Source organism: Hippopotamus amphibius, chromosome 3, assembly GCF_030028045.1.
Source record: "Hippopotamus amphibius kiboko isolate mHipAmp2 chromosome 3, mHipAmp2.hap2, whole genome shotgun sequence".
NCBI lineage: Eukaryota > Metazoa > Chordata > Mammalia > Artiodactyla > Hippopotamidae > Hippopotamus > Hippopotamus amphibius.
The window spans coordinates 199,291,726-199,309,324 of record NC_080188.1 but is presented as its reverse complement, the minus strand read 5'-3'; the positions used below and the strand labels follow the sequence as shown (position 1 = coordinate 199,309,324).

The window sequence follows — 17,599 nt, the reverse complement described above, 5'->3', positions numbered from 1 at the left end:
TCAAATGGTTGCTCTGTGTTTTCTTTTGTCCTTCTCCCCATTCTCTGGATTCCTCAAATGTCATGAGGAAGGAGCTCATCATGTTAGTGAGACTGCATGGTTTTAATGGTACTAACAGAGCCAAAAGTTGTAGAAGGTTGTTATTTCAGTGTATCTTATTCTAAGTGTGGATGATATAATAGACCTTCAGTGGTTACGTTTTGGAACCTGCTTTTAAAAATGCTTCCTGGCGGGCTTCCTAGGTGGCGCAGTGGTTAAGAATCTGCCTGCCAATGCAAAGGACACGGGTTTGATCCCTGCTCCAGGAAGATCCCACATGCCGTGGAGCAACTAAGCCCAGGTGCAAAAAAAAAAAAAAAAAAATGCTTCCTGGCATGTTTGTAGGTCCTCTTATAGAGGAGTAGTATTTATTTGAAATTTATACCAGGTTCACTGGTAGTATTTTGTTGTAACTGTGTTTTGTTGTATTGGCATTAAATGCCCTTTTTCAGTAAGCTTAGAATCAAACTAAACAGAGAAATCAAAACAAGAAGAGACTCTTGTATGATCAGAACCAAAGTTATTGCCGTGGGCTACCTATTAACCTTTTTCCTGTGAGTTAGACTGTAGGAATATGTTGAAGAAAAAGAAAGCCTTAATAAGGGAGAATAGTCACATAGTCTGTTTTCTCAATTCAAATGATATGTTTTTGATAACAGAAGGTTGTTACTTTTAAACCTACAGGATTATAAAATTTAGAAAACTTAGTGGATTCCATATTTCATTACTGTAAACATTTTTAAATAAGATATTCTGGTTATGGCAGGTTGTTTTGAGAACGTATAGGGGGCCTTTCTAGCAATTTGGGCCTTCAGTTAATTGACAGTTGCAAGCAGGGATAATTGCCGCTGGCTCACGGAGACTTTCTCGAGCCTGCTGTGGCCATTTGTAACCTGATGAGATGACATCCACAATTAAGTGAAGCAGCACAATTCACCTCCTGAAAAAAAGTTCAAGCTGTTATATGTGTGTGTATATGGTTGGTAACTACAGACTTGTCTTTGTGTTTATTTAGATTTTAAAAATTGCACACCTGTTATGTATTTCCATAAGTAATTGTAAAATATACCCTGCAAAAATCCAGCGAAACTCTCTTAAAGTTATAAAAGGGGGGAAATTCATCCATACAGTTGTGTTTCATTTCCAGTGTCTGCAGAAGCCAAACCTGACCACAGACACAAAGGACAAGGAATACAAGCCCCACGGTATTCCCCAGAGGCAGTCTGTGCCACCCTCGGAAATGTGCGCCCCCGCCCGACGAGCGAAGCGCATGAGAGCAGAGGTGAGAGCCTGCGAGGTTGTCCAGGCAGGCTCAGGCCCCAGCGCTGACCGCTGTCTGACCCTGGGTTTCTCCGTGCGCGCGCTCTTCATAGATGGAACTTGAGTAACCTCACACGTGGATGGTGTGTGTGCTCTAGCTGTTACACTTGGGGGAACTGCACTGTCAGGAGTGAGGAATGGAAGAGCTCTTTCTAGGTTTATGCTGCCTGGACAGTCAGCTGCCGAATGGTTAACCGGCAGACCCTAGGGAAGAATAGGAAAGTAGGCATGTGTTGTGACCCTGGTGATGTGGGTAGGGTTTATTGGGGATTAAGGCTAGTAGGTGTGAAGTTGGAGATTTTTGTTGAGAAGAACTTTTTATTTTTTAAAGCAGAGAGATTAGGAAGAAGGTAGTGAGAGCTACTTTTCTCAGACTTCCTGAAAGAGGAGTATGGAATCTGTGGCAAACATTTATTCTAAGACAGAAAATAATCAGACAGCAAGGGGGGTAGGGGATTTAACACAGATGAAATGAAGGTGAAGCATGAGGGAAGATGAGTGAAAGACTAGTTAGAAAGACAGCTTACTCTTAAGATTTTTCTGCTCCGAGAGGTTTCTCCTGGAAAGGGAGAAGAGTGTTCTCCCAGTTACCTTGTTCCCACACAGAGGTGGGAAGGTGTGGGTTCCTGCCTGGCTTGATAGACATGTGAGTGTGAAGAATCAGTGATTAATATATTAGGAACAGTGTAAAACTGGGAAGCCTCATGGCATTAGTTGGGTTTCTAAATCAGTAGTTGTTATTTAGTAATTTTGGTGAGGATGAAAAAAATCAGCGTTTTGGTTTCTGAGGAAATGGATAAATAAGAGAATTATTTTTTACTTGCGTGAGTTGGAGATATGAAAAAAATTTAGTGACTCCATTTTTTTTGAAGTGAGACTGCCTCAGAATAGGAACATGTGTGGTTATTTAAAGCCCACAAGCAGGCTTCAGGTTTATTCATCTTAAAGTCAGCTCTTGGTTGAGCACATCTTGATCTTTAAATGTGTGAGACATGCCCAGTGCTGTGGATGCCTGGGTCTGTCTTGATGACACATCATGGTGGTGATAGCACCCTGGAAGAAATCGTGTGAGCAGTGGGCATCCTGATAATGCATGAATGAACAGGGGCACAGTTCCACAGCTGCATGTGTGTCCCAGAGCAGATAGGGCTTTGCTGATCAACCAGTATGTGCCGTTCAGTGGACACCAGGCACTGAGACTGGCTCACACACTCTCACCGATGAGGGAGCCTGTGACTTGGCGGCTTTGTGGGAGCAGTTTGTAGTAACAGTTCATTACAAGAATTAATAGAAAGTTGTTGTGGAAGCTGAGTTTTCCATGAATGCTGTCAAGCTTTGGAAGAGCCAGAAAACTCTTATAGGCTTATGAAATTACGATATTTATGTAACTATTTAGGATTTGGCTTGGTGATGACTAAACAAAGTGTAAGTGGTGAGTAGATGAGAACTGGGGAGCTTCTAGGAGGAAATAAGCACTGTTCTCAATTTGGGTAGTAACACTTACCATAAGCCATTCCTGATCCTTTGATTTTTCCTTAATTTTTGGACCTGTTGAAGTGGAGAATACTCATAACTTCTAAGTTTCCTCATCCGTTCCTTTAATAATAATAATATTAAGGGTGGGATCTCTCCTCTAAGGGGAGAGGGAAGTATGTTTTGCGTGTCCTATTAATAGAGATAATTTAGAAGATTATATAGGTACTGTATGATTCCAGTTGGATTTTAGAAGATTTCTTTCTTTTTAAAGGAAATATTCATGTATATAACAAATTCTTTTAAGGCCATGAATATTAAAATAGAACCAGAAGAGACCACAGAAGCCAGAACTCATAACCTGAGACGTCGAATGGGATGTCCAGCTCCAAAGTGTGAAAATGGTAAGAAAGTTCATCCGTGAATACAAAGAAAGAGTAAATAAGTAAAAGCAATCATGCATCCGATAGTTAAGAAAATACTGTAGCAACTCTTACATACTAGTCACTGGGTTGAGCCTTGAGAAATAAAATCTTATATTAATATCCTTGTTCTCATAATTAAGTGACCGGTAGGAGAGAAACAGATGAATATATACATTATTAGCAATGTGATTGAATTTCTCACCTGTCACTAGTTGCTACTTTGAAGTTTGTTTCAATAGCATTAATTGTAAAGAGGTGATTTGTGAGAAACATAGATGCCTTTGAATGACTATCTGGTTTGTTTCAGGCTGGCAGGCAGGCATGCTTGCTTGCTTGCTTGCTTTTTTAATATTTATTAATTTAATTTTTGGCTGTGTTGGGTCTTCATTGTTGTGCATAGGCTTTTTTCTTTAGTTGTGGTGAGCAGGGGCTACTTTTTGTTGCGGTGTGTGGGTTTCTCATTGTGGTGGCTTCTCTTGTTGCAGAGCGTGGGCTCTAGGCACACAGGCTTCAGTAGTTGTGGCACGGTGGGCTCAGTACTTGAGGCACACGGGCTTAGTTGCTCTGTGGCATGTGGGATCTTCCCGGTCCAGGGATCAAACCTGTATCCCCTGCATTGGCAGGCGGATTCTTAACCACTGCGCCACCAGGGAAGCCCCAGACATGCTTTCTTAATCTGAGTTTTAGTGGACAAATGCTTGCCTGGCCACTGCTTGATGTCAGTCACTGAAAGGTAGGTTTGGCGCTCTCTTGAGAGAAAGTCTATATAGGCAGGCACTTAGAAGCAGTTACTAAGATTGGCTTTTCTTATGATTGGTGAGTGGAAAGGCAGCACAGTGTAATGGAAGATAGGTGGAGTTTTAAAAATACAGATCTAAATCTGAATCCTGGCTCGACCACTAGTTGGTTGTATGACTTTAGAGATACTTCTTGACTTCTTTTTATGTCAACTTTCTTGTCTTTGAAACAGATTTGTTGCAGAGGACTATATGATTGATAAATGCTTTCCATCAGCTATTATTATTTTAACACAGTACCTACTGTAGGATAACTCATTAATTGATAACTAGTGTTTTAGAAAATTCTCCGTCTTTGAAACTAGGTTCATCTGTAACTTGGAAGAGGGTGCTGTTGAACTGTCAGTCTCTCATAGTCAAGATAAGAGGAATTTGCTTTCATCAACATATGTTATGTCTTAGTCTTAAGACCATTTCTTCAGCTCGTGAAAGCATACAGACCTGAGCAGTGTCTCCAGAAGTGCTCGTATCTTAAAATTTGAATGGTGTGAAAGTTTGCACTTTATCATAAAGTAATCAGCACTCAGCCCTTGAATTGTAGTACCTCTGTGTTACTGCCGCTGAAATGAGGAGAAACAGGAAATTGTGGGTGCTTCGGGAGGGAGGTGGTGAGTGAGGGAGGAAGCTAAAGAAAGCAGAGTAGAGAAAGTGCTAACCTGGACTGCCTCTTACAGAGAAAGACGTGAAAAGCAGCGTCAAGCAAGAACCCATTGAGAAGAAAGAGTATATTATAGAAAGTGAGAAGGAAAGACCCAAGAGTCGAGCTAAAAAAACCACCAATGCTGTGAGTTGACATCTTTAAACACTTTTACAGCCCAGTTTATCCTTAGTGCCTTACCTAGGACTTCTGGTTCAGTGTCTGACAATGGAAAGACCTTTCGAGGTGGGCTGTAATATCAGTTTATAAACAGGGAAATACGGATGCATCGTGAAAACAGTAGTAACAGCTGGCGGCACTGACAGCCATTTTACTGGAGGACTTGATCCTATGGAGAACTGTTGATAGGTGACTAGCCCACCTCCAGGTGAACTGAAGGTAGATCAGAAATCAAGATGATGTTTTCCAGTTTGCCAGCAAGAAGGATAAGGAAAGGAGCCCAGGGATAGGCGGGAGGCTCGGGACCTGGTGGGGTTGAGGGCAACAGAGCTGTTCACTAGGTGGAGACAAGAAGCCAGGCTCTCTTCCTTCGTCCCCATCAGAGCACCTGAGAGCAGCTTGACAACCATACTTTTGATCTTGGAATTTGAACTTATTCCAATTAAATGTTCTCTTCATAAATATCATCTCCCCCTGCCCCAGCATGAAAACAAAGCAATCAGAAAATTAGCAGAGTCCAGGTTTGCTACAACAGAAAAGTCTGCTCAAGCTGCCAGAATAAAGTGTCACACAGCTAGTGGCTCGAACAACAGAAATTTATTTCCCCACGGTTCTGGAGGCTACAAGTCTGAGATCAGGGAGTTTACAGACTTGGTTTTTTCCGGAGGCCTCTGTCCTTGGCTTGTAGATGGTCATCTCCCTGTGTCCTCACATGGTCTTCCTCTGTGTGTGTCTGTGTCCTAGTCTCCTCTTCTTCTAAGGACACCAGTCATATTGGATTAGGGCCCACCCATGTGCCCTTTTTAATGACCTCTTTGAGACCCTGTTTCCAAATACAGTCACATTCTGGGGTACTGGGTGTTAGGAGTTCAACATATGAATTTTGGGGAAACACAATTCAACCCATAGCAGGTAATGACTGTGTAGGTTTATCACTGTGTATTTGGGGGAACTTCTTAGGGATGACTGTTTAATGTGGTTAAATAGTTTCTTAACATAGCAGAATTGAGCTTATCCTTCGTAGGTTCTGTTTTTGGTTGGTGGATAGTTGATCGCCTAACATACTGTTCTTCCAGAAGACTGTCTTTCTACATTAAGTAACAAACTTTAATTAAAACACACAGTTAAGAAATCTCAGAGAGTATTCTTCCGAGTGGGGAGTGCATGAGATACTATGAGATACCTGTTACAGAAGGTGGAGCATTTTTATTTGAAGTGTCCCTTAGAGAGGGTAGGACATTTTCACCGGCAGTGTGTTGGAGAGACTAGATCATGCCTCAGGTCCATTTCCTAGAATGTCACAGAATCAAACAGCAGCTCATGCCCCTGCGTCCTGTGCCCGTTTCCATGCTGCAGGTTGACTTGTATGTCTGCCTCCTGTGCGGCAGTGGCAACGATGAGGACCGGCTTCTCTTGTGCGATGGGTGTGATGACAGCTACCACACCTTCTGCCTGATCCCGCCACTCCATGACGTTCCCAAGGGAGACTGGAGGTGTCCTAAGTGTTTGGCTCAGGTCAGAATAAATAGCAGAGGTGGCATTAGAAAATTTCCTTCAGAATGTTTTTTCTTCGCCTTCGGGTTTTAGATTTGGTCATTGATGATAATGAGGCTCATGACTAAAACTGGGGCGGACCTGAGTAGGCGGGAGGCCTCGAAGGGAGCTGCTCAGCGGTGTAGCCAGTTAAGAGGCAGAAAATATTTTAATACCTACAGTTTAAAACATCTCATTTTAAAAAAAGCATTGCATGCTCTTTGCAAAAATGCTTAGGCACAGAACAACTTAAAACATCGGTAATTTTACAGCCCATAGGTAACCACTGTTAATATGCTGATGTATATTCGTCCAAATGGAAATTACACAAACGGGGTTACACTGCACAAGTAATTTTAGTAAATACACATGTATATGATTTCTCACACATATACATACTTAGGTGAACTGTAAGTACATATACATATAAATAAGTATTTTTCCTTTCCCTTTCTTTGTGTTTTGACAGGAGTGCAGTAAGCCACAAGAAGCGTTCGGCTTTGAACAGGCAGCCAGGGACTATACTCTGCGTACTTTTGGGGAAATGGCAGATGCGTTCAAATCTGATTACTTCAACATGCCAGTCCATGTATGTACACACGTGAGGTGCTGTGGCGTGGGGCTTCATAACTTTGGGGAGGTGTGTCTGGAGGCGTCTGACCTGGCGTATCCCCGGTGGTCGTTGTCATGCATGAGGAGCCTTTACTTGTTGGGCACAGCTAAGCTTCGGCAGTACTTTAGGGACGTCCCTGCGGTCCAGTGGTTAAGAGTCCACCTTCCAGTGCAGGGAGCGCAGGTTCCATCCCTGGTCATGGGACTAGGATCCCACGTGCTGCAGGGCCGCGGGGCCCGTGCGCCACAGCTACGGAAGCCCGCGCGACTAAAGCTCGTGCTCCGCAACAAGAGTAGCCACCGTAATGAGGAGCCCGCGCACCACAATGAAGAGTGGCCTGTGCTCGCCACAACTAGAGAAAGCCCACACACAGCAATGAAGACCCAACGCAGCCAATAAATAAAGTTATAAAATGCGTTCTAATTTTTCATTTGATTTCTGTAAAGATAGGGTTTTCGAGACAAATCTTATAGCAGCAGTAACAGAATACCAATACAAGAAAACCAGCAGCAGTCCTTCCAGCTCAACAAATCAAATTTAAAGAAAACTTCTCAAAATTTATTGAATGACTCCTGTGTGCCAGTACCTGTGCTGTGCCCTGGAGGCATGTTTACATATTGTTACGTTGTCATAAATTAGCACTGTACACTTTAGTATTTTAAATTCCCCTCTATTTGCTTAGAAGCATAAGCATGCTTCATTCAGCATTTAATACTCCATCAAATGAATACACCAGAATGAAATGGTTTCCTACTATAATTCTGGATACTTAAGTTGTGGGGGGGGGGGGGGGGGTTGGGGTTCTTTTTTGTTTGTCGTGTGTCCCCCCCCCCGTTAATTAATGTATTTATTTTTGGCTGCATTGGGTCCTCATTGCTGTGTGCAGGCTTTCTCTGGTTGCGGCAAGCAGGGGCTACTCTTCATTGTGGTGCGTGGGCTTCTCATTGCAGTGGCTTCTCTTGTGGCAGAGCATGGGCTCTAGTTGCTTGGGCTTCAGTAGTTGTGGCACTCGGGCTCAATAGTTGTGGCTTGCAGGGCTCTAGTGCGCAGGCTCTGTAGTTGTGGCCCACGGGCTTAGTTGCTCTCACGGCATGTGGAATCTTCTGGACTAGGGATCAAACCTGTGTCCCCTGCATTGGCAGGTGGTTTCTTAACCACTGCGCCACCAGGGAAGTCTCAAGTTGTGTTTTTTTCTATTCACAAAGTGCTATAGCAAACATTGTATGCATCTCTTTAGTTGGATTATTTTCGTAGTATTTATCCATTTTTCCCCATCTAATAGCTGTATCATTTATGGGACCCCAGCAATGTATGTGTGAACCTGTTTCTCCTAATATCACTAACATTAAATGTTAAGTTACTTAAAATGTCTCATTATTTAACAGGCTTATAAATTCAAGTTATATTCCTTTTGAATTTTCAGTTCTTTTGACCCCTTCTGAATTACATATTATTTCCTCATATGTTCGCTTAGCCAGTCCTGGTGCCTCTTGTATCTGTGATTGGCCTTTGATTTCACTTAAAGGATGAGGACTTTGAGGGACAGGCCTCTGGCCTCGTGTCATATTAACTGCAAATTCTAAGCAGGCAGCCTGGCGGCTCTTTACCGTCAGGTCTGCAGCTGAGAGTCACTGCGCCCTGTCTCCTCCTCATGGCTGCTCACCGTGCTCTCCGCCAGGTCTGGTGGAAAGACTGAGGCTGGACTCAATCTCAGAGGATAAAGCATCGTTCAAACACAGTTGACTATTGTCACAAACATAGTAGTCAATCAGTTGTGTGTTAGATTTCTCAAAACAGAAAAACATCCCCAGTTCTGAAATCTCAGCATTTTGCTTTCCTTGACTCCTTTTTACAGTAGTGGCCACGTGGGTGATAGAGGAACATGAATTCTTAGTCGGCTCTTACTCTGTTGGTTATAAAATTCCTTTTAGAAAATAATGTTTTTGTCTGAGCTGCCTGGGGCCATTTGTGGAACATTTGAGACGTTACGGACACAGTTTTTCTTCAGGCTGCTCCCCTGTGGTTCCTGTCACTTAGCTTGTGTCGTCAGATTGGTCACGGGCAGTTTGTGTGTGTCTGAGGAGAGTCACTCTCTTCTCTTCTTCATTGTTTTGTTTACAGATGGTTCCCACAGAACTGGTTGAGAAAGAATTTTGGCGACTGGTGAGCACTATTGAAGAGGATGTCACCGTGGAGTATGGAGCTGATATCGCCTCAAAGGAGTTCGGCAGTGGCTTCCCTGTCCGAGATGGGAAAGTGAAGCTCTCGCCTGAGGAGGAGGTAGGCCTGGATCTGAGCACTTAGACTTGGAGGGAGAGGCCACCATTGGTCCAGAGGGCATCACACTTTTACCAAACATGTATGTTGCTTGAAATTTGAGTTATTAATTGAAATTCTGTTTGGTCGGCTTGACGTAGTTTGTGATACTTTCAGCAGATCCTGAATTACCAGATTTTTAATGATTTCAAGAAAAGTCAAAAGAACCCACAGAAGAATTCTAGTTCCAACTAGATGATATGGGAGATATCACTTACCTCCCTTTGCCTTCAGATTACATAATTTTGGTTTCTCCTTTTGAAGCAAATCTGAGGGATTGGGACCAGACCTGTATATGTGTGTGTGTGTGTATACACACACACACACACACACACACAAGTCCATTTATATAAAGTGCACACCTGGGCAAAAGTAATCTATGGGCATCCAGGAAGTAAGCATAGTGGTCTCTCCTCCCCTTCTCCCTCCCCATTCTTTTTATTTTGAAGGAGACTATCTTCGGTCAGCTTTTTGAAAGCAGCAGAGTTCCAAAATGTTAGCTAACCCTTTATACTTTTTTTAATCTTGTTATTTTTAGGAGTATCTCGACAGTGGTTGGAATTTGAACAACATGCCAGTGATGGAGCAGTCTGTCCTTGCTCACATCACCGCTGACATATGTGGCATGAAGCTTCCTTGGTTGTACGTGGGAATGTGCTTCTCTTCCTTCTGTTGGCATATTGAAGACCACTGGAGCTATTCCATTAACTACCTGCACTGGTGAGGAGCCCCCGAGAACCCGTGAATAACAGCATGCACGCTGCCTTGGAAAACTTGCCTGCCTCTTAACTGTGACAGCCTCTTAACTGTGCCTGAAGAGTAACGAGGGTTTTTTTCCTTAAGATTTTTTTTTTTTTTTTTTTTTAAACTGCTGTTGAAACAGGCATCCTAGCAATGTAGGACAAAGGTTCTTAAGAATTTGTAGGAAATCCATGAAACTCTGAACTTGCACATGAGTTTTCATGTATAATAGGCTTCTGGGGAGAAGATAGACAGCTTTTCTGTAATTGTCAAAGAAGTCTTTACTCACAGAAAGGTTAGAAAGCACGGAGCGTTGCTTTTGCTGGGGAAGCCCTTTCCCTGTTCAGTGGCAGTGGCATCCCAGGTGGCCCTTTGGGTGAGGAGGGAATGTGGGTCCCGTGGTTCCTCCAGGTCCTCAGGACTCCCTGCTCCTGACAGCCTGCTGAATACTGGCATCACTGTGCACAGTAGAGTGGGCCTCATCTGTGCGCTCACGTGCACGTGTGTGTGTGGTGGGGTGGATGTTTGGACTTTTTGACTTTCCTTATTTCACATCTGTTTCCCTCTCCTCCATTTCCCTTGCTTTTCTGAGTACAAAAATATTTGAAGATCTGTAACTCACTGAAATCCCCACACAAGGAATTTGAGGATGCACCACAGGAAAGGGGGAGCTGGCATTCCACGTGGGGAGCATCAGGCCTGCCTCCCCAGGCAGTTGCTCCCAGCTGTGAAATGAAGATATTTACCATACCTCATAGGGAGGTTACAGATTAATTGGTTGACAGTTTAACGTGCTTTGAAGAATAAGAGCTCTTTAGAAATGCTAATTGCTTTACTAGAGTTTAGTTTAACTCATCTGTCAGGGCGGACCAAGGAAGGGAAGATAGAATTGCCATCCCTTGTTAGTTGCTGTAGGAAATTGTAACCACATACTCTGTAGCTATCGTGATACCTTATATTCCTAGAAATGCTAGATACCTACCTTTTCCACGGGGTCAGGTAAAATGGGAGGGAAGAGTGAGACCTCAGATGGTAGGTCTCATGTTTAAACTTTATACTTGAAGAGGGAAAATGTATTAACGTATATTCAGATCATATTTATGGTGATATTTCTTCAGTGTGAATATTGCCTTACAAAGCAGGATCTAAAAAATAGGAACTGGTTAACCATCTTGTTTGCACTGGTGCTTGCTGACTAGTTTTGTGTGTGAGTTGAAGAAGCTACTGAAATTTCATGTAAATTTTGAGATTGATCTGCTTTTACAATCTCTTTTAGGGGTGAGCCAAAAACCTGGTATGGAGTCCCAGGATACGCCGCCGAGCAGCTGGAGACCGTGATGAAGAGGCTGGCCCCGGAGCTCTTCATCTCCCAGCCTGACCTCCTCCACCAGCTTGTCACCATCATGAACCCCAATACCCTGATGACTCACGAAGTGCCTGTATGTTTTGGGTCAATCCTCCTGCCACCCAGGCTTAACTCCTCACTCTCTTTTTCCCTGTTGTTCACATTTTTATGAAGCTCTGATTTGGTTGTGTAGAAACTGCTATTGGGTGTGATTTGGTACAGTATTGCATTAAGCCAGTGGGACTGGATCCTCAGACACCATAAAAAGCTGATAACTAGATTGCTGAGCAGCCTTCCTTTGCAATAGTAAGGGCAGGTCGTCTCTTCCTTTCCTTTCTGGTGTTCCGTTCAGAGTACATTCACAGGTAGTGCACCATCACCATTCCTGCTTTCTAAACGATAACTTTTTGTTTATAACTTCAGTCCTTTTACAGCAAAACAAAAACCTTAAAAAATAGGGTTTGTTTAAAAAAAATAGGTTTTGTTAGTATAAATGAGTTTACTGTGAAAATGGCTACATTCTCTTATTGATATAATTAGATCTAAACTCTATGTCAGAAACCTTCATAATCCATCCCTACTTTAGAAAATAGCTTATTGAATTTACTTGATCTTGATTTTGACTGGTGAACTGAAACAGTGACATGCTTGATGGATCTTACATTCTCCCCACCACCCCTAATTAAGCTTATTTTAAGAGAAAATTTATTTCAAGGTCTTGAGCTCTGGCCCTGTTCTTTAATAGCTGAGCAAACCCCTTCGGGCTAGACTATGGACCTACAGAGGCAGACGAATGAACTCACAATTGAAGGGAAGAGACAAAATAACGTTTACGCAGATAACAGAAGAATGGTGTGGTTTGACAGTGGTATCAGCTCAGAGGCTGACCCATTAACTCTGGAGAACTAGAGAGGGCCCATAATGGCGTTTGAACCGAGACCTGGGGCTCTGAAGGAGTCTGTGTGGCAGAGAGTTGGGGAGGGAGGAGGCAGTCCTGGTGGAGGGGATTGTGCTCATGTGGTGGGTAGTGGTCTTCAGGCTTGGCCTGTCAGAGCTGGGAAGGGCATGTCCTAGCACAGGGCTGGGCCTCAGCCCGGAGTTTCTTGTCCTTGTGGCCTGGGTGGTGCTTGAGAATTTGCACTTCCAACAAGTTCCCAGTTGGTGTTGATGTTGGTCTGGTGGGAACTATGTTTTGGAGAACCACTGGGGGAGAGAGATGCATTGAAAAGACTTTTTTTTGTTTGTTCGTTGTGTTGGGTCTTCATTGTTGCATGTGGGCTTTCTCTAGTTGTGGAGAGTGGGGGCTGCTCTTCGTTGGCAGTGTGCGGACTTTTCATTGTGGTGGCTTCTCTTGCGGAGCACGGGCTCTAGGCGGGCAGGTTTCAGTAGTTCTGGCTCCTGGGCTGAGTAGTCGTGACTTGCGGGCTCTAGAGCAGAGGCTCAGTAGTTGTGGTGCACAGGCTTAGCTGCTCTGTGGCATGTGGGATCTTCCTGGACCAGGGCTCAAACCTGTGTCCCTGCATTGGCAGGCGGATTCTTTTTTTCTTTTTTTCCTTTAAGAACATTTACTGAGATACAATTGACATACAATAAACTGCATATATTTAAAGTGTACAATTTGATATTTTTTTTGTTACTAGTAATGCATATATGGCAATCCCAATCTCCCAATTCATCCCCCCCCACCCCCCCCGCTTTCCCCACTTGGTGTCCATATGTTTGTTCTCTACATCTGTGTCTCTATTTCTACCTTGCAAACCGGTTGATTTGTACCATTTTTCTATAGTCCACATATATGTGTTAATATACGATATTTGTTTTTCTCTTTCTGACTCACTTCACTCTGTATGACAGTCTCCAGGTCCATCCATGTCTCTACAAATGTCCCAGTTTTGTTCCTTTTTACAGCTGAGTAATATTCCATTGTATATATGTACCACATCTTCTTTATCCATTCATCTGTGGATGGACATTTAGGTTGCTTCCATGTCCTGGCTATTGTAAATAGTGCTGCAATGAACATTGGAGTGCATGTGTCTTTTTGAATTATGGTGGTCTCTGGGTATATGCCCAGTATGGCAGGCAAATTCTTAACGGATTCTTAAGCACTGTGCCACCAGGGAAGCCCTGAAAAGGCATCTAATGTTACTATTATGTAATAATTTGTTCAGTCTGAGGATTTTGTGCCTAGAGCAACACAGGTGTTTTTTGAGTGAAGCGAGTAAGAAAAGGGGAATTGTTGGTGGGAGGTAAGTTTGAGGCCCAAATCGAGAAGAGCTGTATGTGGAATTAGATCCTTGAAATACAGTGAAATTTCTTTAATTGGTGGTAGGAGATCCTGTTTTGGTATGACAGTATTTAGAAAGATGTGTCCTGATCCTGGATGTAGCCAGATTTTTGTGATGTAAGCTGTTTTCTCTTGAGATACATATCAACCTGGAAGTCCGGGGAACTGCTCCATCTTGTGGCAGAAATGAGTATCTCTGGGTAATATTCAGCCATACTTGTTTCCCTACGCTTTCTGGACAGTCATCTGATAGTCCAGATTATCTTTCGTGAGAATGTCACTGAAAATCTCCAATTTCTGTCTCCTTAGGTTTACCGAACTAATCAGTGTGCTGGGGAGTTTGTGATCACGTTTCCAAGAGCCTACCACAGCGGTTTCAATCAAGGTTTTAATTTTGCTGAGGCTGTTAACTTCTGCACTGTCGATTGGGTGTGTAATTATAACCTAGTGAGCCGTTTCACATTTACTGTTTTTCCTGCAGAAATGTTATAGAGTGCTTAGAAGCTGTCACGTGCCTAGTTGCTTAAACCAGTTGCTGCTGAGGTGGGAGGTCCGCCAGCTGTGTACCTTCCCCACAGGAGAAGGCATTGGCCCCACAGTGAGAACTAGGACCTGGTAAAGAGTTTGCTGAGTGACTCTTTTGGCTGAATCTCAGTATCTCATTGCAAACTGATAACAAGTAGTTCCAGTCTTAAGACTGTACTTTATGCAGCACTGACTTAAATTATCAAAACTTAGTAATTTTTTAATGACATTTAATTTCTGGTAGTTGTAAATGGAGTTTTTATATTAATAATTTTCATTTACTTAAAAACTATCTAGTTTAAGTGGGTGCGGTGTTAAATCTAATGAATTATAATCTTGTTTCAGTGCCTTTTTTTTTTTTTTTTTTTTAATTTAAATAATATTGAGTTGGCCAAAAACCTCGTTTGGGTTTTTTTCATAACATCTCATCTCATGGAAAAACCCAAATGAACTTTTTGGCCAACCCCAGTAGTACTACCTGCATCTATAATTGTTTTCTGTTCTATAGTTTTTAGAGCATTATTGTTCCCTGAAGTAGGTTACCACACCAGTTGCACACAGCTGTTTTGGGAAATGTGTAAATTTTGTATTTCTAGTTAGAATTCTTCATTGTTGTAGACATTAATGCATTATTAATATGTTGGGTTTTTAAAGTCACTTTTTAAGTAATGTACCTAATATGCCAGATCTTTTGAGTTGCAAAGATTTTAAAAGGTCCGAGGCTTCTTACAGTCTAGTTTTAGGATTGATATATGATATCAGTATGTGACCCAAGATGTGATATTTCGTAATTTGATAATAAAGGTCAGGATTCTTTGGAAACAGGAAGGAGAGAGATGAATGTCACATGTCCTCCCTGTCTTTTGGCGCAGCTGCCCTTAGGCCGGCAGTGTGTGGAGCATTACCGCCTGCTGCACCGCTATTGTGTATTTTCCCACGACGAGATGATTTGCAAGATGGCTTCCAAGGCAGATGTACTAGACGTTGTAGTGGCGTCAACTGTTCAGAAGGACATGGCCATTATGATTGAGGATGAGAAGGCTCTAAGGGAAACTGTTCGTAAATTGGTAAGTTTTCTGGAATCCCAACTGCATGTCATTGGGTGTTACTTAGTAAAGTTCTTATGTACTTTGATACTATTTTAAGGAAACTTTTCCTTAGTCTAATTTCCTTTAAGACCATTCTGATAGATGTATATTGATGTCTCATTGTGCTTTTAATTTTCATTTCTCTAATGGCTGATGATGTATTAAACATCTTATGTATTTATTTGCCACCTGTGTATGTATCTCTGGTGAAGTGTATGCTCAAGTGTCTTGCTCCACCCCTTTTTTATTGAATTGTCGTGAGACTTCTCTTTATTCTGAACACCAGTCCTTTATCAGATAAGTGTTCTGCAAGTATTTCCTTCCAGTTAGTAGCTTTTCTTTTCATTCTCTTAGCAGAACCTCTTAGGTTCTTTCAAAGAGCAGACGTTTTTCATTTTGATGAATTTCAGTTTATTAGTTTTTTCTTTTATGGATCTTTTAAAAAAATAAAGTTTATTTATTTATTGGCTGCATTGTGTCTCTGTTGCTGCACGTGGGCTTTCTCTAGTTGCGGTGAGCAGGGGCTACTCTTCATTGTGCTGCGTGGGCTTCTCATTGTGGTGGCTTCTCTTGTTGCGGAGCACAAGCTCTAGGCGTGAGGGCTTCAGTAGTTGCAGCACGAGGGCTCAGTAGTTGTGGCTTGCAGGCTCTAGAGCGTAGGCTCAGTAGTCATGGCGCACAGACTTAGTTGCTCCGTGGCATGTGGGATCTTCCCGGCCCAGGGATAGAACCTGTCACCCCTGCATTGGCAGGTGGATTCCCAACCACTGAGCCACCAGGGAAGCCCCTATGGATCTTTTCTCGTGTGTCCTTCTAAAGAAATCTTTGCCTAACCAAAGTCACAATGGTTTTCTCACGTGTAGTCATCTTAGAATTTCTAGTTTTAGCTTTTACAAAGTCTTTAATCCTCTTAAGTAGTTTTTGTTTATGGCAAGGTGTGGGTTGAAGTCATTGTTTTTTTGCATATGACTGTCTAATTGTTCCAGCACCATTTCTTGGAAAGACTCTCCTTTTTCCATTGAATTGCCGTGGCATCTTTGTTGAAAATTAATTCACACATGTATGGAGCTACTTCTAGACTCCGTTCTAGTCTGTCTATGCATTTATCCTCTTGCTAATACCATATGGTCTTGATTATTGTAACTTTCTAGTAAGTCTTGAAATGAGGTAGTGTGAGTCCTTCAACTTTGTTCCTTTTAAAAATTGTTTTACTTATTTTAGTTCCTTTGCTTTTCCATGTAAAGTTTAGAATCAGCTTACTGATTTCTACCAAAAAGGCTACTGGACTATCGATTGGAACTGCATTAAGCCTATGGATAGTTTGGGGGAGAATTGATTTCTTAACAATACTGAGTCTTCCAATCCATGGACAGAATATATCCCCTCATTTATTTAGGTCTTCTTGATTTCTTTCATTCAGTATTTTGTAGATTGCAGCACACAGATTTTACACAGATTTTCTTGGGTTTATAATTAGGTATTTCATATTTTTTGGTATTATTATAAATGGTACTTCAAAAATTTTTTTTATTTCCAATTGTTTATTGCTAGTATTTAAAAATACAATTGACTTTCAAATGTTGACTCTGTATCCTGCCTCCTTGCTAAACTCAGTAGTTTTAGTAGCTTTTTTGCTGATTCTTTTTGGACAGTCTTACCCACAGTCACGTTGATTTTTTTTTGTTAATGTGCCTCTTTAGAACGTTGGCTCCCCTGAGCCCACTGTGATTCAACAACAGTTTACTCACCTTCCCCTGATGTTGTGCAGTTGGGAAAACAGTGCTCAGAGGGTTTAAGTGTCTTATCAAGGTCTTACACCAATAATGGTAGCTCATGAAAGTGGTACAGATTTGATTTTTCTGTAACAAAAAGTGTATCCTAGAAGGGCTAGATGTCAGGTGGTACAAACTACAAGTAGAAGCTTACTGGTTCAAGACCTCATTTTTCTGACACTATCAATTAGGAAATGCCTTATTGTGGCTTCAGTCTCTGTTGCAGAGATTGTCGAACCTTTCCCAAGAACTTCCCATATGAGAGGCTAATAGACCACTCACCGTCTTCCCATCAACAGTTCCTGCGTGGTAGTCTTTTCCACTTGTGCATCCTCTCTCCTTTTATTTATATTTGTTTTTTTTGTGGATTCTCCAGCAACATTACTCAGAAGCCCTATATAGCATTTCCTTTGCAGTAGAAAGTATATGTGTTTCTTTTGCTCTTATCAATACCCAGAATATGGACAGGGCCAATTTGGAGTAGAATAAAGAGCTAATCTCAGTGTTA

The 17,599-nt window shown here is 42.2% G+C and overlaps 1 protein-coding gene across 5 annotated transcripts in view; it reads left to right on the top strand.

The window, feature by feature from the left end:
* KDM5B (lysine demethylase 5B) overlaps window positions 1-17,599 on the top strand; it is a 68,983-nt gene that overhangs the window by 31,914 nt on the left and 19,470 nt on the right. For all 5 annotated transcript variants that reach the window (XM_057730023.1, XM_057730025.1, XM_057730024.1 and 2 more), the window contains 10 exons: window positions 1,187-1,321; window positions 3,140-3,236; window positions 4,729-4,838; window positions 6,228-6,386; window positions 6,874-6,993; window positions 9,139-9,297; window positions 9,872-10,053; window positions 11,351-11,513; window positions 14,016-14,135; window positions 15,104-15,298. In XM_057730023.1, coding sequence (XP_057586006.1) covers window positions 1,187-1,321; window positions 3,140-3,236; window positions 4,729-4,838; window positions 6,228-6,386; window positions 6,874-6,993; window positions 9,139-9,297; window positions 9,872-10,053; window positions 11,351-11,513; window positions 14,016-14,135; window positions 15,104-15,298 — 1,440 coding nt within the window. The remainder of the gene's footprint in view (window positions 1-1,186; window positions 1,322-3,139; window positions 3,237-4,728; window positions 4,839-6,227; window positions 6,387-6,873; window positions 6,994-9,138; window positions 9,298-9,871; window positions 10,054-11,350; window positions 11,514-14,015; window positions 14,136-15,103; window positions 15,299-17,599) is intronic.